The sequence below is a fragment of the Penicillium crustosum genome, assembly GCF_028827405.1.
Source record: "Penicillium crustosum strain IBT 35664 chromosome Unknown utg000003l_segment0_segment0, whole genome shotgun sequence".
In the NCBI taxonomy this organism is placed as follows: Eukaryota; Fungi; Ascomycota; class Eurotiomycetes; order Eurotiales; family Aspergillaceae; genus Penicillium; species Penicillium crustosum.
In genome coordinates, this window is record NW_026623124.1 from 261,288 (window position 1) to 284,770 (window position 23,483).

Genomic DNA, 23,483 nt, shown 5'->3' on the forward strand with positions numbered 1-23,483 from the left:
AATAGAATTGCCCAATGCGGGGTAAATAGACGGTTGTATATAAGGACATAAGCATATAAGGGGGTTATACTTCCATCTTTAAAGGTCTATAATCGTATAACAGTATCTAGCTGGGAATTCATTCTATTTAGTTTACACTACTTCGAACTATCTACTGCGCAAGCTCACGAAATGCCCTCGCCATATCGGCCTTCAAATCCTCCCAGTTCTCCAACCCAACACTAATTCTCAACAACTTCCGATCAACCGTCGCATCCGTCATAGTCCTCCACTCAATAAGCGTCTCAACGCCACCCAAACTAGTAGCATGCTGGAAGAAATGCAATTTACTGGGCAACTCCCGAGCGAAGCGCATCTCCTTCATAATAATCGAGAAAACAGGCCCGAACCCATTAGGCATCTGCTTCTTCAACCAGTCACCCTCTACCTTCTGCAGACTAGCATGAAGGACCTCACCAAGAACAGCCTGCACAGCTGCCTCGTCACTGCCAGGCGCGGGGTTAGGCGCATGTAGAGCAGCATTAAGCCAGGAAATGAGATGGGCGGCATTTTCGCTCTGGCGCTGGACGCGGATCTCGAGTGTACGCAGACTGCGGACACCGAGCCAGCCCTCCATGCTACCCATGACAGTTCCGATGAAGAGACGGTCGGTTTTCAGTTGGGCGGCCCAGTCGTCGCGATTTGTAGCGAGGACACCGCACAGCATATCGCTGTGGCCGCCGAAATACTTGGTGCCTGAGTGCATGATAATATCTGCGCCGAATTGGAATGGCTCTTGCAGGCCTGGTGGGGCGAAGGTGCTGTCGACGATAAGGTATGCGCCGCGGGCGTGGGCTTTGGCAGCGTAGGAGGCGATGTCGAAAGCGGTGCCTTGGGGGTTGACGGGTGTTTCGAGGAGGATGACATCTCCTTTTTCGAGTTGGTCAGGAGAGCAGTCGAGGGGGAGCTTTTGTAGGCCTGTTAGGCGGGTGAAGAGGGCGATGACGCCATGACAGCCGTGATAACCATCACCGACGGAGATGTGGCGGGGGTTGAGGAGGGTGAGAGCACCATGAAGGGCTGATAGGCCAGAGGAATAGCTTATAACTTGACCGTGGAGGAGAGAAGAGAGGATTGTCTCGAAACGAGTAGGATTGGGCGCGGACATGCGCGAGTAGATATGGGAGGTTGCATCAAAGTCAGACTACATTGGATATGTGTTAGGCCAAGGAACATAGAACCATAGAACGTTGAGGCAAGATGCATACAGGGGTGGCATCGGCAGCCGGTACTAGCTGGGTTGGATCATTGGAATAACGAAATGTAGTAGAGAGATGCATAGGAGGAGCGACATCCTTAACAAGGTTCAAGGCATCATCGGCATGCAGGGAGCGCGTGGAGGCGCCAATGGCTTCGCTAGAATGAGACATGATAATAAATGCTATGTTTGGTTCTTGAATTGTATGCACAGAAAGGGCCCATCAAGCAAGTTATAATACACCAGAAAATGCGGGATCCGGTCTCGGGAGGGGGGGAAGTGGGGGAGGGAAGCACGTAATGAGTCAGATCATGAGTCAGATCACGTGTCATCAAAATCAGGAGATATTTATCGACGGATGGAGCCCATGCGAGATGGTTCTCGCACTGATCCAGGAAGAGCTGCCTTGAAGCTTGCGCGTGCTATCGAATAAAGTTAGTGAGAGAGCAGCACGAGATAGACAAGTGTAAACTCACAAGCCTCTGTATCGAAGGTAACGGTGAGATCGTCGTGTTCGATGGGATACTCGGGCATGTCAAGGCATACGAAGTTGGAAGCTGGATTATCATCCTTCTTAGGCAGTGCGAATTTGGCATCGACCATACGAATGCCGAATTTGCCGGACCGGCCAAAGGACTCCATAATATCAGTGCCCTTCAGAACAAAGTTCATACATGTGCCATGCTGGAAGTCCCCGAAGAAAGCAAGCAATTGAACGACCTTTTCTTGTCGGACGATCTGGACGCGTGCCAGGGCAGCTTCCCATTTCTTGTAAATAGGCACCATACTCCGTCGGCGGGAGATGGTGAATGATGTAGCCATACTAGTTTGGTCAGCAAGATCTCCACTAGAAGGCTAGATATGATAGACCCACCCATCGTAAAGCACCTGGAATCCAGTAACAGCTGCCTCGAAGGCATGAAGATCTACAATGGGATTAGCAAAGCCAACAAAATATTCCAAGTACACATACCCTGAATAGTAGGGAACTCCAGTCGGCGGACCATAGGCTTCGCCGTAAGCTTCTCAAGGAAGCCGGTTAATTGTCCTATCAGTTCAGGGCGAATGAGGTTGTCCGCGAGCGAAAGGGTCAAATCCTGTTGCGCGGAGCGGAACAAGCTCATGCTCAACTTGTTCTGGACATCCAATCCAATTTTCAATTCACCAGGCCCTAGACAAAATTAGTATCCCGTTTCTATGCGAGGAGAAAGAGAAAACCCACCTAAGTTGATGCGATCTGTGACAGAGCCCCATTCAGTGGCGACAAAGGCCCTCAAATGTTCCGATAGAATAGTCGGTCCATAACCATGTTCGACGTATGCATGCTCCTGGTCAATAACGGAAACACTTCCAGCGGGGAACTGGAGATATTTGACGGCGGGCTGGCCAGTAAATGGATCTTCGGGCTGCTCAATGCAATAAGACTGGATGGCGAATTCGGGCGACTTGATCTCTCCATCCCGTGGAATCATGCCGAGCAGGATAGAGTGCATTTTCGTGCGCTCGGCAGGCTCGTGGAAAGTCATCAACATGGATCTCGTACGGCCGTCCTCGGTCACTTTGAGAAGAAGGGCGGGAGCACCGTCCTCTCCTCGCAAGAGACCAAATACGATCGGTGACCCGTTGCCCAAAGTATGGCGAATGCTGCTCAAAGTCTTGACCTTCGGGCTAGTCAGGACAGCCAGTCGGAATCCCCGATGCGCATTGCGAGTACCAGTGCCTTCTGTCACGGTGACAGATCGCTCGAATAAACGGAGTCGGCTTCGTTCTGTGGGGTCTGAAGGGAATGCCTTTGGTGTGCCCGGATCCATGTATTGGAAAACTTTGAGAGTATCCTCAAATACCACAGTCTCGCCCGCCTCCGGATGGAGACTGTTCTCCGCTTTCTGGGTGTATTTGACGATATTCCAAAGTGTCTTGAAATCCTCTTCCTTGAACATAACGTCCAACTCGAATCCTCGAGGAAGCTTGACTCGCATAGAATGGGAGCGGACTTGCCAGTCCACATCCTCCCAAGTCGGTCCCTGCTTGCGGTCGGACTGAATCAAAATGTTGACAAGTTGACTTTGGCTAGTGATTGCCGCAAAAACATACCAATCCGCTCGTTCGCGGACGATGGTCAAGGCGCAGGGCATGGCATATTGCTGTTGCCCGTCATCATCACTAGAGCTGACGCAGACCTGTACGAACATGCTACCATAGCTGAAGTATCGACTTGTGTCAGCCAAAGGCATCATATGGACCAAACTTGGTATTTTGCCCGCGTTATCTACCAGCATTGATCTCGTTGCCGCACCAGATAGGACTGCTGAGACATCAGGCGCATAGAAAGGGTAACGCAGCCAGATACTCGTATCCAGTTGACTGGGAGAGCTTTCGTCTGAGATAACCGAGGCGAGGATATTATTTCGTTTGATGGACATGGATAGCGACCGGAGGTGATTGATGAGAGTGTGATGTATACTCAGAAGATCAGCCAACTCCTTGTCCCCGGTGGTACTCGCAACAGCCAGTACGGCATCAACGCTTTTGGCGCCGTATCGAGAGAGTTCATGGTGGCTAGGCACAATATTTTCATTAATCCATAATGCCTTTCCAAGATCCACCACAGCCTGTTTGGCGTAAGTAGGTGGCAATTTCGAACGAGAACGGGCATATGCTTCCAATCGTGTCTTTCCTCGCAAAAACCACCAAACCGCAGCCCGAATCCATTCTGCTAGCGATGTTTCTACCAATGGCTTAACGTCCGATGCCGCGAGTTTAATAGAGTCCTCATATTGTGCATTATACTCCTTGAATTCAGAAAATGCGGTATCGCCAACTTGGTTGGCAATACTTCGAAGAGAGAACTTGGGAGGTTGGGTGCTGCGCGGCGGCTCTTGGCCTTCGCGACTAGGAGGTGACGTCTGGGTTGATGTAGGTAGGTCCTGGGGTGGCGGTTTGGGCTGTGTTGGTGAAACCTTGCCGGGGCTACCTGGAATGAGATTCGTAGGCATTCGTGGGTCGATGGGACTGAGATTCGTTGGTGCGCGTTGTGTTGAGGGGCTTGGGGGTTCCGAATCGAATCGACAATGGACCTCATGGACAGAGAAATTGATGGTGCATGCGGAAGTCCCGCCGTTGGGGCTGTTTCGTTGGTCAATTCAGGATTGTAAGCTTTTATCGGCGCTTCCGGGCTGGCAGGACTGGGAGGACTGGGAGGGCTGGGGGGAGGTGAGACATCATCGTCTTCAGCTCCGGGAGACAATGTCTCTTCCTCATAGCGATGATGCAATGCGCGACCTTCCTCCGCTTGCATTTTGTCGCGGACGCGTTGTGCGAACGAACTCGCCTCGCTATCGCCACGGAACGACAATCGAGAGCCGCTTTCGCTCAAAGGCAATGTCCTCAGGAAGTCTGCATCCTGTGGATTTTGCATCAGCGGGGGTTTCCAGTCCGATCTATTATGCTGAGGCGAATAAGCGGCCTGTTGGGATCGCGCATCGTCATCGCCCAGTGATGTGTCAAGCCGGAGGTTTGGCAGATGCGATCGCGAAGGGTCCGAGAGGGGGATATTGCCAGACTGGGTTCCCCTGCTGTCCGACCTCTCACGAGCCCGCGAAATCTCAATTGTTGGCGATTCCGTCTCGTCACCTCCTTCACCAATTATTTCTGGGGTTTGCGGGCTGAAACCCACCCGCAGCCCTTTACCTTTGCGACCGCCGGGCTTAACGGAGGGCGGAGTTGGGGGCACGGTAGAGGATTGGTCGGAGATATTGTAAGGGGCATAGTTCTCACGAGGCAAGGCAGGCGCTGCTGTTGGCGCTGGCGCTGGCGCTGGCACTGGCTTGGAGGGAGGGTATCCGGAGACGTCTTGTGAGGAAGGAAAGCGATGGGCACCGTTTTGCGGAGGAATATACCTCGGGTCGATAGGCGGGGGAGCTGGGGCGGATTCTGGGGCACGAGAGCTCAGGAAGTCTGCGATTTCTTGATGTTGCTGTGACGCAGCTTTAGTCTTATCTTTGGAGAACAGTTTGGTTTTCCAATGGGTTTTTTTCGCGGGTTTGGCCTGCTCCGCGGGCAGAAAGGAGAACGGGTCATCGGCAGACATGACAAGAAAGAGGGCGAGTAGACACAGTCCACATCGCACTCAATGGCAAACACACACCAAGGATACCAGTCCTTGTGAAAATCCCCTCTCTCTTTGGGTTGAAGGGTCGCAGGATCGACAGGGGCTTTAGGTCTGATAAGGATTGAGATCGAATAGCGGGGGAAGGGGAGAGGGGAGAGTCAAAGGGGAGAACAAGAGGGAGAGGTGGGAGGTTAAGTGTGAAGAGTGAAAGAGTATTGGAGTGTTGGAGTGTCTCAAAATAGTCCCCAAGTCTCAAGTGTCAAGTGTCAGGATCAAATGTCAGGAAGGAGGGGTGGCTAATCGAAGCGCCCGTGCTCCGACTATAAAGGGAAGATTAGCTCATTTCAAAGTCTCAAAATATCCAAAATAAATAAATAAATATATTATGTATATATATATATATATATATATCAATAGCAACTTACCTCGGACTCCGTATAGAGATTAGTTTGATATTGTAGCTGGACCAGCAGCCTGAGACAGATGGTAAGAAGGAAAGAAGGTACACACACACGCACCCGAGGACAACATCAGGGGGGCCCTGGAGATACTCCGCAGGTACCAATTGCCGCAGTGGAGACGGGCTTATGTGGATCTCTGGTTACGGAGGGTAGTACCTAGGTACTTGGGTATAATAATATGGATAAATGGGATCCATGGATATTAATAGGGTTAACAAAATATATTAATAGCCGTCTTAGGAGACAGTTAATCAGGTATATTAGGAACATACGGAGTAGTTAATCTATACTAACATGTGCTCCAATTCCATATCTATACATCTATGCATACCTCAAACACATCGAACGCCTTTTTTCAAGCCACCAAGGGCTATAAATTATCCAATCAGCATAGACACGTCTCATACTGAAACTCCACTAGTCCTAATCGGAACGACAGACCCACCGCTGACGAGTTTTGGGAGTTTTGAAGATCAAAGATATTCCTAAATCACACCATTGTGACATTGTCATATATAATTCGATGAGTTGTCCCTATGATCTACCACTTCATTGTCCTTTTTAACTCCATAGTAATTAATATAATTCATGTTAAGGGAAAAAAAAATCAAATCAAATATTCGTACTTAACCTATCTCGCCTAATCTCATCTAGGGGCTTCTTAGCGCCCGAAATTAGAGACTAATCTAGGTAATGGGCAGATTAGCTGGTTCATTTGTTAATATGTCCTATTTAATATTTCGTAGCCCTCGTGGCTTCTCTCGAGATTGGATCCTTGGCTGTAATGTCTCTCCCTCAACTTGGCATTTGATCAGATGCCCGTGGGTCGGCTTCCCCCTTTGGTCCTCCCGTCGCCAGAGAGTGGCATGCAAGATCCCTCCTTTGCTCAAAGTCTCGAATCTACTACCCCGTATATCTATATATTCATGGATATGCATGCTCTGAATGTCGGTAGATATCTGCACCCAACCTGCGAGTATAATGTCCTTCTGCTTGTCGCTGCTATATGTCTTGCTCTGATCCAGTAGATTCCAGAGCCCGCTGCCTGATCCCTTGACTGACCTTAAATAGTGCCACCTTGACCGGAGATCGTTCAACTGAAAACTCACGCTATATGCAAAGAACAAGGAATACAGAAAATTGAGATTAACGGTATTACATAGCTCGGACCACCCCGCATATAAACAATTAATATCCGACTGTGAGACCCAGGGTTCATACCTACATACACCCTGAAGTAGATCGTTCCGGCTTCGGGACCTCGGTCACGAAACGGCTTACTCACTATGTAGTCTTTGGTGGAGCTTACAAGGTTCGAAGTACAGCCAATCTCATCGCTGCGTCGGACAAACGTATGACAATGTAATGAAGACGGCAGTGGCTTGGCATACCAAAATCCGGGGTTCTACCTAGTTATTCATCTTGAGTTCCTAGAAGCATGGAGGAAGGTCTTGCAGCAAGCAGGTGTCAAGTTCGAGCTTTACATTCCAACAGTAATTGACAGTGATCTCACACCGCATCGAGCTCTATATTAAAGTATTCATATAATTTCGGGAAAATGAGTTGCAATCCTGGTGTTGGTATATGTGTCACGTGAATGTTGTTGATGTCTGCCCAGGTGGTTCCCGAGGCTATCTATTGCTTGTTTGTGTAGGGTGAAAGCTTCTCTTTATTTTCTCCCTATGGTTCTCTGCTACTTTGCAACGTGCCTAATCGATTGATTGCATTTACTGTCTCTTACTTGTGGCGGTTGGGACCTTGTCTATATGATCTTTGTTGCGTCGGACCGATGCTAAATAACTATCCTCACTTGACAGGAAAGCGATATATCATCCCGATAACACCTCTAAAAGTGAATAAATCAAGTCCCCTAAAGTCTTCAAAAAAGTATTTGAGTATGATATTAGCTAGTACCTAATATCATACGAATAAGACAATGCAACGGTTTCATAGGGTGGTTGAAAACTATCCATGGATGTATGCAACAAGAGAGGGAAATCAATATTGCCTATTACGGTAGGAGATCATGTGACCTTAAGAGAAATATACTAGAAAGGGCATTATCGTGTTTGAAGCTAGTCAGGTTCATTGTACTCCGTAAACCCTTCTATACTAAACCTCAAGGGACGGAGCAAGATATTAGCCAGCATCTATTCTGTGTGTTTACAATAGTAATATGCAGTACCATCATCTCACAGCGGCGGTATTGAGAGTCGTGGAGCTGTTACAGACAGAGGCACACAGAGACATTCAAAGTTATATCTTGGAAAACCACGGGAAACACACAGCAGCCGGTCCAGACATCGAAGCCAGCTAGGAGCAATGCTAGATCCCGATTCAATGATTAGACATTATTTTTTTCTGGACAGCAATGCCAAAGGTTGAAGAGAGTAACAAAGGAATGTTGAGTCGGTACAATTTGTTGAGGGAGAGACAGTGTACTGGATTAGGCAAGTGGCTTTTGGTTAACGGGGCCAGGTTGGTTCAGGTTATTAGACTTGTGAGATGAAAATGAGACTATTAAATGAGGAACTCCATGTGGCGTTAAACTTTTGGTATTTTTTCGTGGCTTAGGGAGTGAAACATTGGGCCATGTCGTATAGCCCTACAGGATGTTGTATAGCCCTACGGAGTACTCCGTACATATTCTGTACATGTCGGTTATTTCGTGACTCAGTATACTTCCAAGTTTCTAGAACTAGTTGTATATAATCTTAACCCTTCCAAGATGAATATATATTACGTATATTCCGTACCACTACATGATATAGGCAACCGGGATCTAAATACATATGTACTACATATGTATGTAGTTTCCATACCCATTCCATACCAGGACCTATAAACGAGTAGGACCTAAAGCCACCGCATTTGTCTCACTACAAATCTCCCTCGCTGAAACCCCCAGTGGAGTTAAAGAGAGCTAATGCAGGGCACTAGACCCTGAAAGGGTTGCCATTACCTGTACGGGGTAGCTTCGTTTGTCACTCGACTGACTCTGTCCGATTGGGTTGAAATATCGACCAGGCTCACCCCGTTTTGTAGAAATGGGACAAGCTATTCAACACCCGAGACAATATCACCACAGTAACCTTCCAAATAGTTCCACGGCATAGCCGACGTCAGGTCTTGCCGGAAACTGATCGGCACGAATTAAAGCCTTCAGCTTCGGGAATGGTAGGATCACTGGTTAATAAGTGAGACATTCTGCTTTGAGCGACTATTTACAGTCGGTCAAGTCATACGAGGAAGAAGAGTTCTGGAACGCCTGATCATTACAAGATTAAAACAAAACATATAAAGACATTGCCCCCCCTCCCCCCTCATAATTGAAGCTGATAATTCTGTCCATAGGTATGTTAACACAGAATAGTAGGTTCCATGTCGAGAGACTCAGTTCAGGGTCTCTTAATTATTTCCGGGGGTTTCGACTTTAGCCGACATAGTGGGTGCAATTGTGTGGAATTGGAAATAATAAAGAATAATTTTTCTATTTTATGACATGTACGGAGTATTTAGTTCATAATTATTTAGTTCATCCTACTTCGCTTTTTGTTATTTGTTATTTTTGTTATTTTTGGGGTTTTTTTTAAACGAGAAAAAAACATAGTATAGGCCTATTATTAGCCATCGTCGAGTAGTCAGCCGTCAAACTCCACCAGGGCCAGACCAAACAAGGCGCAGCAACAACAACAGACCAACCCACTGCGAAAATTGAGCCACTTTTTTTCCAACTTTCCTGGTGTTTTGCTCTACTTGTGACTTCCGATCTTCCTCCGGGATATGCCGCGTTTGACCACTTAGCGGACTTACAACGCACGCAGGTTTACGTACCTCCAGGCACCGGGCTAACTTCGAAACCCTCCCCCCTCAACCCCATTACGCAAGACTTCAGTATCCTTGGTTCATTCCCTGCGGTGATATTTCCATCAAATCTCGAGTGAATATCGACCCTGAGAAGGGGTGCGCACGGTGGACGAGACCCCGACACCGACCCATTGTCAACACAACGTGGATTCGATCATTTACGCCGGGGGTTGACCTCCCCGAGGAGGTCATCCCGGATGCCCGAAGTGGACATGTATAGCTCGGAGACCGAGCTGGATGGCTATCCATCCTTCCCTCGACGGAAAGGAACCAGGTGGCCGCGACGTAGTGGATTACATATTTTGCAAGGTCGGCCATGGCGCAACATTTCGAAACGCCGAGCACAATCATGGAGCCCCATGTGGTGGATTGCACTGCTTTGTTTAGTGAGCTTTGCATCGCCAGCCGCTGCTGTTCTATTGGACTTTGAAAATTGTCTATCGAAAACCATCCTCGAATCCGACCCTCTACAACTTCAATTCGTTCCCACCAACGTGTCCGTCACATTCAACCTTACCAACCCTCTACACACACTCGCCGTCACGGTCTATGGCAATGTGTCGGGAACCGTTTCTCGAACTGCAAATTACCCGTCACCGGATTCCCCCGACTGGACAAATCCTAATTGGACCGATGGCAAGATTCAGGATGTGTACAGTGCCAACAACATGTACAGCACGCTGATGACGGATCTCAATGTTCTCAGCTTCACGGCCTTTCACAATGCCTCTCGTTTCCGTGACTCGGTCACGCAAGGTACCCTCCCACTGGGACCGGTCTTCAACCACAACCTGTAAGCTATTCCCGAAACAGAAAGCTCTCTGCTGTGTAACTAATCCCTCTGTCTTTTGCAGGAGTGAATTGGACGCATTACGAGCGTTCACCATTGAACACGATATGCTTTCAACGTACCGGTTCGGAACGATCATCCCGTTACTGAGGGTTCGCTCCGGAGATGCATCCGCGATTGAGCTCGCCTGTGTTTCAGTGAGCGCCACGCCGGACTTCGGAGCACCCCTCAAAAATGCCATCGCCTACGTGCCTCTTATCATTTTGATACTCGTGGGGATTGCGACCATCACTGCAGCCATGTATAGCCCTTGGGGAACAACTGATCTGTTTCGGTGGACAAGCAACTACGGCCGCGATGAGGATGTTCTCCGCCTTGTCACTCCTGGTTTTGCAGATTGCCTCCAATACCTTCAATTCGTTGTCTTGACGGGCTCGCTGTCTTTGGATTACCCAGGCTTCTTCCAACCTGCAGTGAGCCAGGGAGCGTGGTCGACTCTCATGTTCAACCAGAGTTTCGTGAGCACTGACATGGGCCGCGATCCTGTTGTCGATGGTTTATATGTCGTCAATGGAACTTATGGCCTCGACCGATTGAACCACCTGGTTGGCATGGCCTCGTCCCAGGATATCTGGCCCGGTATGATGATATGGGTGCTGGTAATCCTGGCCTGTGTGACGGTGCTGTTCCAGATCGCATTCGCGCTTAGATGGCTGTATCGTGAGTTGGCAAACAACACCGATCAGGATTTGCGTGCCAGAAACATGCCGTTTACCTTGGGCAACCTCATTCGTATTGTTTTCAATTTCCTTCTGTTGCCAATCGTTTCCCTTTCCTTCTTTCAACTGGTCCTTGCTCGTGAGTCAACCGCTTACTGTGTTGCTTTGGCAGCCGTGGTGCTTGTCATTGTCGCTTCCTTCTCCATCTGGGTCATTCGAGTGATTCTTACCACCCGACCCAAGTCTCACCTTTTCGATGATCTTCCTACGGTGTTATTGTATGGGCCGTTATATAATACATACTGCGACGATGCAGCGGCCTTCGGTATCGTCCCGATCGTCTTGAACATCGCCCGCGGGATAGCCATCGGTGCTTTGCAGCCATCGGGCATTGCCCAGGTGGTAATGCTGGCCATTTGCGAAGTTGTCTCTGTACTAACCCTGCTGGCTTTCCGACCTTTCTCAGGCCCTACTCACATGAACCTGTACCACTGCCTCTTCTCCATTGTTCGTTTCTTGACAGTTATCTTGAGCGTCATTTTTGTGCCGTCATTGACAGTTTCGGATGCGGCACGAGGCTGGATCGGATATTTGATCCTTGTGCTGCACGCCATGGTTCTCATCTTCGGGTTCTTCCTCAACGCCATGCAGACATTGATCGAGGTCTTGGCAAGACTGGCTGGTGCGGGTGGTGCCACTCGTGGCGGCTTGACCAAGGTGCTTGGTATGCGCCAGCTCTCTAGGCGTACTCCGCGCCGTGATCTCACTCGTCAGAGCATGGGGTCAGAGGCTGCTATGCTTGGCCACGGTGATGACCGTATGTCTTCTCAGTTTGATGGATCGCGCCCCCGCAGTCTCTCTGGGAGCTCGGGTCTGCTTTTGAACCGCGCCACAGCCAGTGATGGCAGAGCTAGCGCTGTCTATGATTACCCAAGCTCGCAAGGCGGCACCCACAGTCGTGCTCCCAGTGGTGGGTTCCCTACACCTACTTCAACCGCCTATCAAGGTGCTGGCTTCCCTAGCTCGCCTACTAGCGGTACGATGATGGGAACGAACTCTCGTGATCCCTATTATCGACCACCCCGCCCAGGGCGCAAAACCCCCCGGGAAGTGCTGCTCTCGAAAAAGGGAAAAGCCCGTCAAGGGGCTTCTTGAAATCAAGAGCAAGCCGCCGAACAGTCAAAACCGAAGACGACCTGGGAGATGGCACCATGTCTGGCCGGGCCACACCTATCCCGGCATATCTAGCAGCACCGAAGGATGATATGGAGCTTGATACCCCACGCAAGCCGAAGGACTATGCTGTTCGCGAGGTTGATTTCTACTATGGTGTTCGAGGCCCACCGCTTTCCCACAGCGGAACCCGAAAATTGAAAACTGGGCCAGCCGACCCCACAGGCCCAGTCTCGTCTGCCACGGGCTGGTTCCGAAGCTTGCTCCAAGGGAAGACCAAGGACAACGCCAAAGGATTTGAGGTGGTTCGAAGTGCTCGTGCGCCTCCCCCAGGTCTATTCCCGCCAGGAGGAGACTATAACGAGCAGTATCAGGATGATACAGGCACGCCATCCGCGAGCCATTCTCGAAATGTGTCAACTAGCAATGTTCCTTATCAGGATTCAGATAATGACCAAGACCCCGAGGGGTCAAGCGAGGCACGCCCACCAGTATTGCCACCGCTTAATACATCGGTTGGCGGTGGCATTGAGTTGCCTAGTCGAACGGGTTCTCGGCACACACAGGCACCAGGGGAACAAGACACAGGTGGAACTGCGGCTGGCCTTCCAGTTGTAACTGAGACCCTATCGCACAACTCTGAGGTGGGCGAGCGCTCTGGGCACTCCGCGCACCATCTCCAGCCAGAAGGCGCCACCACCGCGCGCCTGCCTTTCAGCGGGAGTAGCTCGCCATCTCGTGAACGAGGTTTGTCTATGACCTCTACTTCAAGGACAAGGTCAAACGCCTCGAGCCAGCAAACGGGATCTCGAGCAGAACGGCCCTCGAGTATGGGATACGTACCTCAACATCGCGCACACGACCACATCCACGAGGCGAGCCCCGACGAGCCATCGTTTACAGGCAGCTCAGCAGAACTTGTTGACGAAGCTGCGCTGAGCGGACACGGACGCTAGAACAATGACAAAAGGCAATCATATGTATTTTGAATCAGTATATTCCTCTTCTTCGATATCTACCTCTCTTATCTCTGTCTCTGTTCCTCTCCATGGATCCCCCTACCCCCTACTTATTTCCTATTTACCTCTATCGATATCGTCACCACATCTCCTCCCTGAAATACTGGCGAATTGATGCCACTATCACGAATTTCCTTGCTGTCTGTCCATTTATTTCTTGCTTTGTGCGTCTACATAAAATTGATGCGATGGCGTTCTATCTCTGATCCCGAGGTACACTTAATGGGGAGTGAGCTCATTAGCTTTTTGTTGTCTTTCGGGCTGTCGTTTAATCCAAGCGACATGCTGTTTGCTTTTTGGAGGCTTTGCTTCTTTCTGCTCCTGTCTATTTTGGCTATTCTTGTATCAATCTTAGGACATAGTAGTACCGAGATCATAATTAATGAGGGTTGTTCATAAGTGTTCTTTCTAGAAATGACGTTAAAGGCCGTGATATACCTTGAAATATCGATACGAGTGATTAATGCATAGACAAGCAGCGTATATCTCCTGTTGCATCGCCATGCAGGGTTCGCTGTCTAGTGACAATATCATGCAAGGATCCTGCGGCCATGCTTATTTATGCATTATAAAACCTCCTTAATCTATAACATTTATATCTAGACACGGTAATTCATGGTAATCTATTTGGGGATAATGTACAATAACTGAATGTTTGATTTATCATTTGAATATGAGATCCAGATCAGAGCACCAAGGCTTCGAGTAAAGCATCAACCAGAAACGACCGAGGCCGATGATACGCGGGCAGATCGGGCCGATATTGTCAATCGCCACCGCCCTGACCGCCCCACGATAACAGCCGTATCTCGGCCAAACACGCAATGCTTTACATCATTTCTTCTCTTTCTCTCTAAATCAAGTGTTGCTCTGCTGGTTTTACTCCTTTTCATCATTTCCACCTGCTGCTGGTACTCGCTACTGCGTAGCTGGCATTTGTGAACATAGTCACGAGACTCTCAGCCTCATCCATCTCCTAAATCCGATCCAATCAGCCTTGGCTCCATGATAAGCATCATCCTGTCACTTCTTGATGTGATCTTCGGCAAAAAGCGTCAACGTCATTGAGGCTGAGCCCAAGATTGCAAAAGGCACTCTCCGTCCTCTAAATCTATATCTCCGACTTCCCCGCCATCCATTTCCCCCTCCATCGCCACCTAGTTCATGAAGACTGTCACCCCAACGGCCGAGATCGATCTCGTTGCCTGTGTTGAACAAGACCTCGCTGAGGGCCCATACCATTCGACGCAGCAATAATAATGCCTGGATCAAGCACGGCATCATCCAGCCCGATTCCGTCCAGCCCCCCGCCGAGGATGCGGGCAGGCACGAGACCAGGCGAAAGGCCAGAGGGACAAGGGACAATCCAACCTGGAAGCTACAGCGGCCATGAAGGAGGCAGCTCTAGGGCGAGAGCCTTCCCCATTCGCGCCGGTTCAGAGCGTAAAAGACGGTTGACCAATACCGGCGAGGATGCGAGGCCACAATGGGGACGATCTGGGGGCACGGCTGGACCGGCCCGAGACAATGGGGGATCCTCTAGGAGTATCCTGCCGCATCGATCTGTTTCAATGGTATTACCTTCGTCCCGCAGCAGGACTTCTATTTCTGCAGCACCTGGCTCGTCATTTGCAACAGCAATTGATATCTCTTCCTCTCCCCCAGGGGCGCCTCGTGCTTCTACTTCTGGCGAACAACGACAGGGGATTTCTCGACGGGAGAATCCAACACCTTGGATTAATCAAGCCCGTTCCGTTACGCCTCTTCCCAATGATATACCCCCACCACTTACGGACATGACTCTCCCGAAATGGCAGGCAGATTCGGATGTGTCAGAATGTCCGATCTGTGGGATAGTCTTCAGCTTCTGGCACAGAAAGCACCACTGTCGAAAATGTGGGAGGGTTGTATGTGCATCATGTTCCCCACACCGGATCACGATTCCCAGACAATATATTGTCCGTCCTCCTGACTTTATTGACTTCCTCCCCGATTCCCCAGCAATGCCTTCCCACCCTCCACCGGTCGTCGATCTCACAGGCGACGACCCTATTCTATCATCACCACCATCGGCATCAGCAACAGGGACAGGGACAGTAACGACACTCAATCCTGCTCTGGGTGGAGGCGAAGAAGTACGACTTTGCAATCCATGTGTGCCAGATCCAAACCCGAATCCCCTTGGTTACAGTACCGTGCGGGCACATGGCCACCGGCCTACTCATTCTCTTTCATCTACTATGGCCAACACATACCATGCCTCATCAGTTAGTTCTCCCCTATCACTTTACCCAATACATTATGAATTGACACGAAATGCGCAGGGTGCAAGCCAGAACCATGAAGCTCGTCAGGAACGCCGGACTGTGGGTGCAAATGACCGGCCACAGTTCTTGAGCGAACTAAATTCGCAACCCCGCCTAGTTCCCTCAGCCACCGGCATAGGCCGACCACGCCGTTCATTTTCCAGTCGCGAGGGCAACCCGCCCCGCGGACCTGCACCGGACGAGGGCGATTTTTGCCCCGTATGTAGACGTCAATTTCTCCCACTTAGTCCCGAGCAGCCTCTTGAGGCGCGCCAAGCTCACACTCGGGCGTGCATCGAGGGCTATTTGAGACCGACCGCCTCGCCCCGGGCATCATCTGTGCAACAAGGACCTCCGCTGCCGCATCCTCCACCGGCAGCCCGCATGCTTCCATTTGTGGCCACAGAGAAGGACTGCCTTGGCGAGGATGGCCAGGCAGCGGAGTGCACGATCTGTATGGAGGACTACGAGGTTGGGCAGACCCTGGCCCGCCTTGAATGCCTGTGCAAGTTCCACAAGCACTGCATTGTTGATTGGTTTGAGAGGAAGATGGAGTGCCCTGTCCACAAGCTTTCATAATAAGGGGCACATCTATCTTGTGTCAAGTTCAAGAGATCTTCTTTTTTGTTACTTTAGCCTAGCTTTTTGCTTTTTCTACCTTCTGGTTTACGGCGTCTGTGAATTTTGTTTCTGATATCCCCCGCTCAGCGTACGGATCCCAATTGAGATATAATGATCGATGAATCTAATCCAATCTCAATATAAAATCAGTAAGACGTAGATGATAATGTGTCCACCTTGGTAGGATTATGGTCACGTGGCGCCTAAGATGTTAGTTGAAACTCAAAATCAAAAGCACTTCACTTCACTTCTGGTCCCAAAGTGACAAACGAGCCAAACAGGACTAAGTGATATTCTGAGAGAGAGAGAGGTAAGCATACTTATACTTGTTGTATTCATTCCCCTTGACAAAACCCACCCCGCCGAGGCATGTTGATCCTCCACATCGGTGATCGGTGTTTGTGATCACCGTTCTCCGTGTATTTCTCCCGTCGCAAAGCCCCAAGAGCTGGCAGCGATCACGACATACTCCGTAGAAACAATGACAAAACCCAATAATTACGCTAATGACGAATTGACGCTAATGTATAACAGCGATTTGGTCGTTGAATTGGTATTACAACCCCGCACTGAATGGAAATCGACCCGCAGCTGCAACACACGCGAGACGGGGAGCCTCAACGGCCTTTTTACACGCCGACCCGACCGACAATGGGCACAGGCCCGGAATACCCGGAGCCACCCTCCCACGCACCTCTGAACCCTTACCAAAGCCGGGATATACATAGCGATGGGCACGGGCACGGCCATGGACACGGGGACACGCACCCATCATTCGGGATGGGTCCAGACAGCAATCAGTCTCCAGAGCCGCACGACGGATCAGGCGACGTCAAGCGGTCGCGGGCGTGCGAGCCCTGCCGACAGCTGAAAGTGCGCTGCGACCCAGATCCAACGCACCCGGAGGGGTCGTGCAAGCGGTGCGCGAAAGCGCGACGGACATGCGTCGTGACGGCGCCGACGCGCAAGCGACAGAAAAAGACCGACAGCCGGGTAGCGGAGTTGGAGCGGAAAATCGATGCTCTGACGGCGACGCTGCAGGTGTCGAATTCAACTGGTGCGCTGTTCTCTGGTGGGGCGGGGCATCAGCCGTCACCGTCTGGACAGCGGGATGAGCAGCTGGTTGGTCGGAGGTGGATGGGTGGGGAGTCGAAGCTAGCCGGGAGCAAACGGCAGCATACCGGCGAAGTTAAGGATTCGTCTGGTGGGTTGCTAGCGCCACGGTATTCGCGGCCGGGTAGTCCATCTGCGGAACAGATTCCTAGCCATGCATCGAAGCATTGGCGTAGACCTGTTGGTGGTGATTCTGCACCGCCGCCGAAACCCGAGGCTAGCAATGAGTTTGCTGATATGATCGACCGGGGGATTATAGATTACACCACTGCCAACGCGGCGTTTGAGCGGTATATCTACCAGATGGCACCAGAGATGCCTTTTGTTGTTTTTCCCGCCGGGGACTACGATGAGCGAGGTTCGACGCAACAAACCTCATTTGTTCCTTGCGATCATCGCCGCTGCTGTTGGCGTCTTTAGTCCCGACGCACAGCTGACCCTCGTGAATGAAACATATCGTTTGATCGCTGAGTTTGTTGTTATCAAAGGCCAAAAGTCACTTGAGCTGGTTCAGACTATCTTGATATGTTCTATCTGGTATCTGCCACCAGATAACTTCGACGAGATCAAGTTCTATTCTTTGACGCATATGGCTGCGGTCATGGCGATGGAACTTGGATTGAACCGCCCCATTTCTGGAAATAGACGGAGCTTCAATATGATCCGCGAACTGATCATGAAAAAGCCAACGGGTCCGGCATTTGATCCAGATGGACCGGAGGCAAGACGGACTTGGGTTGGCTGCTATTACTTACCTGTCCAGTGAGTATTAGGCCGGGTTGTTGTTGTGTGGGAATCAGTAACTAACCTTTGATAGGATGTCGGCGGCTCTGAGGAGAGTACATTTGATCACCTGGCAACCGTACATGGATGAGTGCCTTGATATTCTGGAAAAGCACCCGGATGCCCTGCCCTCCGACCGGAAATTGAAATGGTGGGCAAAGCTGGGAGCGATAATGGAGGATGCTGGGCATCGCTTTTCTGCGGATGATCCCGGGTCCATTTCTACCTTCGCGGACAGTAATGCGTGGTATAATATAAAATTGCTTGAAGGTCGATTGGCGCAGTGGAGAGGAGAGGTCCCGGAGGAACTTTACACTGGTAAGCCCTGGTCTTAAGAATAATCTTTGATTTTCTGGCTGACATTTCTCTAGGAGCAATGGTTCACACAGAACGTGTCCTGAATCTCTTCGTACATGAGTCTGCCATGAGCGTGGACTACAACACAGGCAACAATTCTCCATCTCAGAATGAGTTGCACACGTCATCAATTGCGGCGGTTATGGATACGCTGACTACAGCCATCCGCTGCATTCACGAAAGTCTGGATACCATTTGCGCCATTGAGATTGACCAACTTATATCTTTGCCTACGACATCATTAGCGCGGACGACGTATCCCGTGGTCAGTTTGATAAAGATATACTCACTGTTCATGTCGCCGGACAGCCGAATCGGGCAGATTCTCGACGTGCAGAGTCTTAAACTGGATTACTATCTGGATAAAGTCATCGCACATTACCGTGCCGCCGCGGCGCGTGATGGTGGCCGTGGAGCGGCGAAATTTGGAAACATAATGGTGCTGTTACGCAATTGGTTTATTAAAAAGCGTGACCAGGGAGATCATGGTCGGGAATTAAAAGAGGCTTTTTCAAATGATCAGAAACCCTCCGATCGCCGACAGACACATCGGGGCCATGATACTCCGACCGCGGCAACTGCCAATTCAAGAGCGCAGATGGCACCGGGCATGACACCCCTCCATTTCCTCAGCGAAGTAGCCATGGGTGACCCAGCACACCGATCGAATAATCCCAATCCCCAGCGTTCGATAACCGGACAATCTTATTCCTCAACCCACAGTCCGAATTCAACAGTCAACCCAATGACAACGCCAGGATCATCCAGTTTCGGGCCAGACCCACCCCAAACCAGCTGGTCTGGCGCATCATACTCAACCAGTCTCCCGAGTTCAGACAACCAAATCGAGACAAGAGGTTTCTATCAACCCTATCCATCCACGGAACTCACACAGAACTACCCAGATCTACCGTCAAGTACGCAGACTCAAGGATTCCCGGACATGTCCACCGTGGCTGGGATGCAACTTGCTCCTCCGATGGGAATGGCACCTGATGTAGGCATGGACCCGAATGTCACTGATCCTTGGTTTACGTTGGGGACTATGATGGATGATGGATTGTTTACATTCCCACTTTCTTTGGATGGGAATTTCGGATTATTCTAAAGCCTGGGTTGTGGTTTAGTTGGGTGTTTTGTATTCTCCTCTGTTGCTCTATTATACCCGTTGCTATTTTGAATGTATATCAACTTTACTCATCTTGCAAAATGTATTATCTTCGAAATAAAAAACACTAGAGAAGCTATGCCTTTCGCATTTGGGTGAAGTCAAGGCAAACTACGAACCACCATGGATGTCCATTGATCACCGAATAAAATACCCCAGGACATTATCTAACTCATAAACACCCATGGATAACTTGTTATTCTAGTCGAGACATATAGCCTGTATCTAATGCCTACATATGTTTGATATGTGTTAGTATCATCTGTTGATCGGCAATGGGGTTGCTTCCCCGCAAATGCGGGGAATGTTTCCCGATTTCGAGATATTTCGACGAGGGAAATTTACCCCGTCTCTGCACAGGCAACTGATCTGATCTAACTCACAAGACAACAAGACATGGTTGATCATTGGATGCTTGGGTCTGCACTTTGAACCTTGACACGGTCAATATGGGGAACCGAAGATGTCATTCCTTTTGGGTAGATTTGCTCCCAATCCACAAGGCAAGAGGCGGAGGGGACGACGACCCATGGATGATATATAAATCAGTGCTATCCTGCGTGCCAGCACCCTAAGCATTTCCAATTTCTCAATTAATCTTTGCTCGAGACGAATCAATTCGGACAAAGACTTGTTGCTTCTAGACGTGGCATTCCACTGCTTTGCACAGTCTATAATCCCAACTCAACCTCCTATCATCTTCCACACAGCATGATCACTGTATTGACGGCCATCTCGGCTGCTCCCTATGCAGCTGGGCTAGGCTTGTTCCTTCTTGGATATTTCCTCGTCTTCCCTTATATTGAATATCTTCGGGATCCAAAAGGTATTTGCCAGGAAATTAGTTCAATGCTTTGCTTGAACATACTAGGGCAACTGCTGACCGACTCATCCAGGCCTGAGGAGATACCCAAATCTCACCCCCTTCTCCGGATTCTCAGCAGTGCCATTCATGATCATGGCTTCGCGTGGTTTCCGGTCAATGGAATTGGCCGAGTTGCACAAGAAGAACCCCGTCATTCGAACAGGGCCAAACCAGCTGTCTTATGGTGATGTCAAGGCCATAAAAGACATCTATGGTCATAGTACCAAGTGTATCAAAGATGGATCGTATGTGATTACCTCTGGAACCCACTACAATCTGGCAGATGTTGTGGATAAGCCCGATCATGCCCGAAAGCGCAAGGTCCTCTCTGCTGCATATGCCCTTAAGAACCTGGAGACGTGGGAATACAAAGTCACCGACAAGGTCCAAAGAATGTTCAAGCACTTTGACCAAGTTTGCACTGCACCTGCCTCTGCGGATGTCTCATCTGGAAAAATTGCACCTGATCAGAAGGACCTCACACTTGACCTCCGAGCGTGGACCAACTTCTTCACCCTTGATGCAATTGCCGACATTGGTCTCTCGGAGAAACTAGGCTTCTTGGATTCCGGTACTGATGTTTGCATCGCCGAAAGGAAGGATGGTTCAACTTACGAGACGAACTTGCGTGAAGCCCTCTACCCAACAGCTCGAAAGCAATCCCTCATCGTCTGGAACTACCAATGGTATCCCGTTGTCAACAAACTAATCAACGTGATTCCATTCTTTAACCGAATGCAAACATCCGCCGACAACTGGGAAAATATCATGTGGCGCCGGGGCAATGAAAGACTACGACGGTATGAAGCCGGCGAAAAGCTCGAGGACTTCTTCCAGGCTCTGATGGAAGACAAGAACGGAAACCCCAATAACCTCGAATGGGGCGAGGTGGTTGCCGAATGCAACATCATGATGAACGCCGGTAGTGTGACTACGGCCGTTGCCATCGCCAATGTCATGTACCAGCTCCTCCGCAACCCTCGAACCCTAGCTAAGCTCCGAGCGGAGCTTGACGCGGTTCTCGATGAAGACGAGGTTGTAGCCGATTACGACAAAGTCAAGCATCTGCCCTATCTCCGAGCGTGCTTGGATGAATCTCTACGAATCTTCCCACCGACATCACACGGCCTTCCACGTGAAACACCTGCCGAAGGTACAAATATTCTCGGTGAGTGGGTTGCCGGTAAGACGACAGTGAGCATGTCTGCACTCGTGGCACACCGTGACGAGAGTGTGTTCCCAAATGCAGACCAGTATATTCCTGAGAGATGGCTCGGAGAAGAAGGCAAGGCATTGCAGCCGTATTTGATTGCCTTCTCTGCTGGTGCTCGGTCTTGCATTGGTCGCAATATCTCATATCTGGAGCAGACTAAGGCTGTTGCTTCTATGGTGCATCGGTATGAGTTTGCTCTTGCTTATCCCGGTTGGGAATTGAAGCGGTTGGAGACGATGAATTTGATTTTGGGTGATATGCCGGTGAAAATTTGGCGTCGGGATTTGGGGACTGAAGTATAGAGATATCATTTTGACCAGGATTTTCTATTTTTAATTATATCTTCTTACTAGACCTTCTTTGATGAATATATTGCCAATATGACGAGCTTTACAACTGAACATTACATCTATACGGGGATTGATCGGCGGAGAGCAGTACGCTAATAGTTCTCCACTATTGGGGTCCCCGTTTTTATTTTGAAATCCCGACCTGTAATTGGTCGATAGTAGAAAACGAATGCGAACTTCCCAATCGGGGCTGCATGAGGATACTTCATAGAGCTGGTCACCCATACACTACACATCCAAATTTCCATTTGTTGTGGTTCGTGAATGGGTTTCGTACTGCTCCACAGTAATTGAATATAAAGGTCAACAGGCAAGCTCATCCTTTTCTCAATAACTCCTTCGTTTAATTTCTTGTACATACCTACTCTTGATATGGCGGACCCGTCGCAGAAGATCTATCAGTCCTGGCCGAGTAGCCCACCAACATATCAACAAGCCAATACAGATGGACATGATCTTACGCAAAGCCGAGAATGGAACTATTCTCTATTTGACTGCTGTTCTCCTGGCACGCTTTGTAAGTTGGCACCCATGCGTATGATTGTTAGATGTGATTGCAGCTAACTAGCCACAGGCTTAAAAAGCTGCTTTTTGCCATGCCTGACATATGGAAAAACTCAATCCAGGTCCAAAGATCCTAGCTTGGGCAGTTTTAGCTATGTGAACAGTCCTGTAAGTCTCCCTTGCAGCCATCCTGACGAGAACACCTATTTAACCATCATCTCCATCTCAGTGCGCGATATGGACCGTACTTAGCCTGGGATGCGTTCAGTGGATCATGCAAACTATTACCCGAGGAGAAATGCGAGAAAAATACGGCATTGAAGGATCCTGTTGTGGCGATTGCTGCGTATCAGTTTGGTGTGGCTGCTGCGCTTTGGTTCAAGAAGAGAAAGAGATGGAACTCCGAACGAGACCTCAGCTTTCTGGCTACCAGAATCCGGGCCAAATGTCCTACCCATAAGCCAATTTTCTTTTCAGAGGTGTCTGCTACATCACAAGACAGACCAGGGGACTGGATCACCATTTTGCTTTGCCCATTTCTTTCTTCGTTTCTACTTTCTAGGTTTTATTTTCGATGCCTTTTGGGTTTCTCTCTTTTCTACTGTCAGATTGATTACATAAGAGCTTTTAATGTAGGTAACTGGCCAAAATATCATAACAAAACATGTGCTGTTCTTTCCCATATATATATCATGCCATATTTGTTAGGGAGACCATATGCCCGGGTTGCTTGATCTTCTTCGATGAGAGAGATCATTCTCTCACGTCGACTTAAGAGTAACTCTGTAATGAACACCATGAGGCCGTTTAATCCTCGTTTCTCTGC

General features: G+C 49.6%; 7 protein-coding genes across 7 annotated transcripts; 5 read left to right on the forward strand and 2 right to left on the reverse strand.

The window, feature by feature from the left end:
- Positions 1 to 151: 151 nt before the first annotated feature.
- N7487_007170 (cystathionine gamma-synthase) lies at positions 152 to 1,409 on the reverse strand (the record flags this gene model as incomplete). The annotated part of the gene is made up of 2 exons (XM_056874900.1): positions 152 to 1,183; positions 1,248 to 1,409. 2 exons carry the CDS (start codon positions 1,407 to 1,409, stop codon positions 152 to 154), a joined length of 1,194 nt encoding a protein of 397 aa, XP_056727088.1.
- Positions 1,410 to 1,585: 176 nt separating this feature from the next.
- Positions 1,586 to 5,327, reverse strand: N7487_007171 (uncharacterized protein; the record flags this gene model as incomplete). Its single annotated transcript, XM_056874901.1, has 6 exons — positions 1,586 to 1,659; positions 1,714 to 2,060; positions 2,112 to 2,163; positions 2,211 to 2,408; positions 2,460 to 4,249; positions 4,315 to 5,327. The coding sequence occupies 6 exons, from the start codon at positions 5,325 to 5,327 to the stop codon at positions 1,586 to 1,588; spliced, it is 3,474 nt and encodes a 1,157-aa protein (XP_056727089.1).
- A 4,546-nt stretch (positions 5,328 to 9,873) lies between these two features.
- On the forward strand, positions 9,874 to 13,314 carry N7487_007172 (uncharacterized protein; the record flags this gene model as incomplete). The annotated part of the gene is made up of 3 exons (XM_056874902.1): positions 9,874 to 10,469; positions 10,531 to 12,221; positions 12,314 to 13,314. The coding sequence occupies 3 exons, from the start codon at positions 9,874 to 9,876 to the stop codon at positions 13,312 to 13,314; spliced, it is 3,288 nt and encodes a 1,095-aa protein (XP_056727090.1).
- A 1,322-nt stretch (positions 13,315 to 14,636) lies between these two features.
- N7487_007173 (phosphatidylinositol-3-phosphate-binding ubiquitin-protein ligase) lies at positions 14,637 to 16,262 on the forward strand (the record flags this gene model as incomplete). Its single annotated transcript, XM_056874903.1, has 1 exon — positions 14,637 to 16,262. The coding sequence occupies one exon, from the start codon at positions 14,637 to 14,639 to the stop codon at positions 16,260 to 16,262; it is 1,626 nt and encodes a 541-aa protein (XP_056727091.1).
- Positions 16,263 to 16,877: 615 nt separating this feature from the next.
- On the forward strand, positions 16,878 to 19,665 carry N7487_007174 (putative C6 transcription factor (War1); the record flags this gene model as incomplete). Its single annotated transcript, XM_056874904.1, is given in 4 exon segments — positions 16,878 to 17,707; positions 17,721 to 18,179; positions 18,235 to 18,518; positions 18,572 to 19,665. The coding sequence occupies 4 exon segments, from the start codon at positions 16,878 to 16,880 to the stop codon at positions 19,663 to 19,665; spliced, it is 2,667 nt and encodes an 888-aa protein (XP_056727092.1).
- A 771-nt stretch (positions 19,666 to 20,436) lies between these two features.
- Positions 20,437 to 22,105, forward strand: N7487_007175 (cytochrome P450; the record flags this gene model as incomplete). Its single annotated transcript, XM_056874905.1, has 2 exons — positions 20,437 to 20,551; positions 20,622 to 22,105. The coding sequence occupies 2 exons, from the start codon at positions 20,437 to 20,439 to the stop codon at positions 22,103 to 22,105; spliced, it is 1,599 nt and encodes a 532-aa protein (XP_056727093.1).
- Positions 22,106 to 22,598: 493 nt separating this feature from the next.
- On the forward strand, positions 22,599 to 23,117 carry N7487_007176 (PLAC8 family protein; the record flags this gene model as incomplete). Its single annotated transcript, XM_056874906.1, has 2 exons — positions 22,599 to 22,670; positions 22,887 to 23,117. The coding sequence occupies 2 exons, from the start codon at positions 22,599 to 22,601 to the stop codon at positions 23,115 to 23,117; spliced, it is 303 nt and encodes a 100-aa protein (XP_056727094.1).
- Between the last annotated feature and the right edge of the window lie 366 nt (positions 23,118 to 23,483).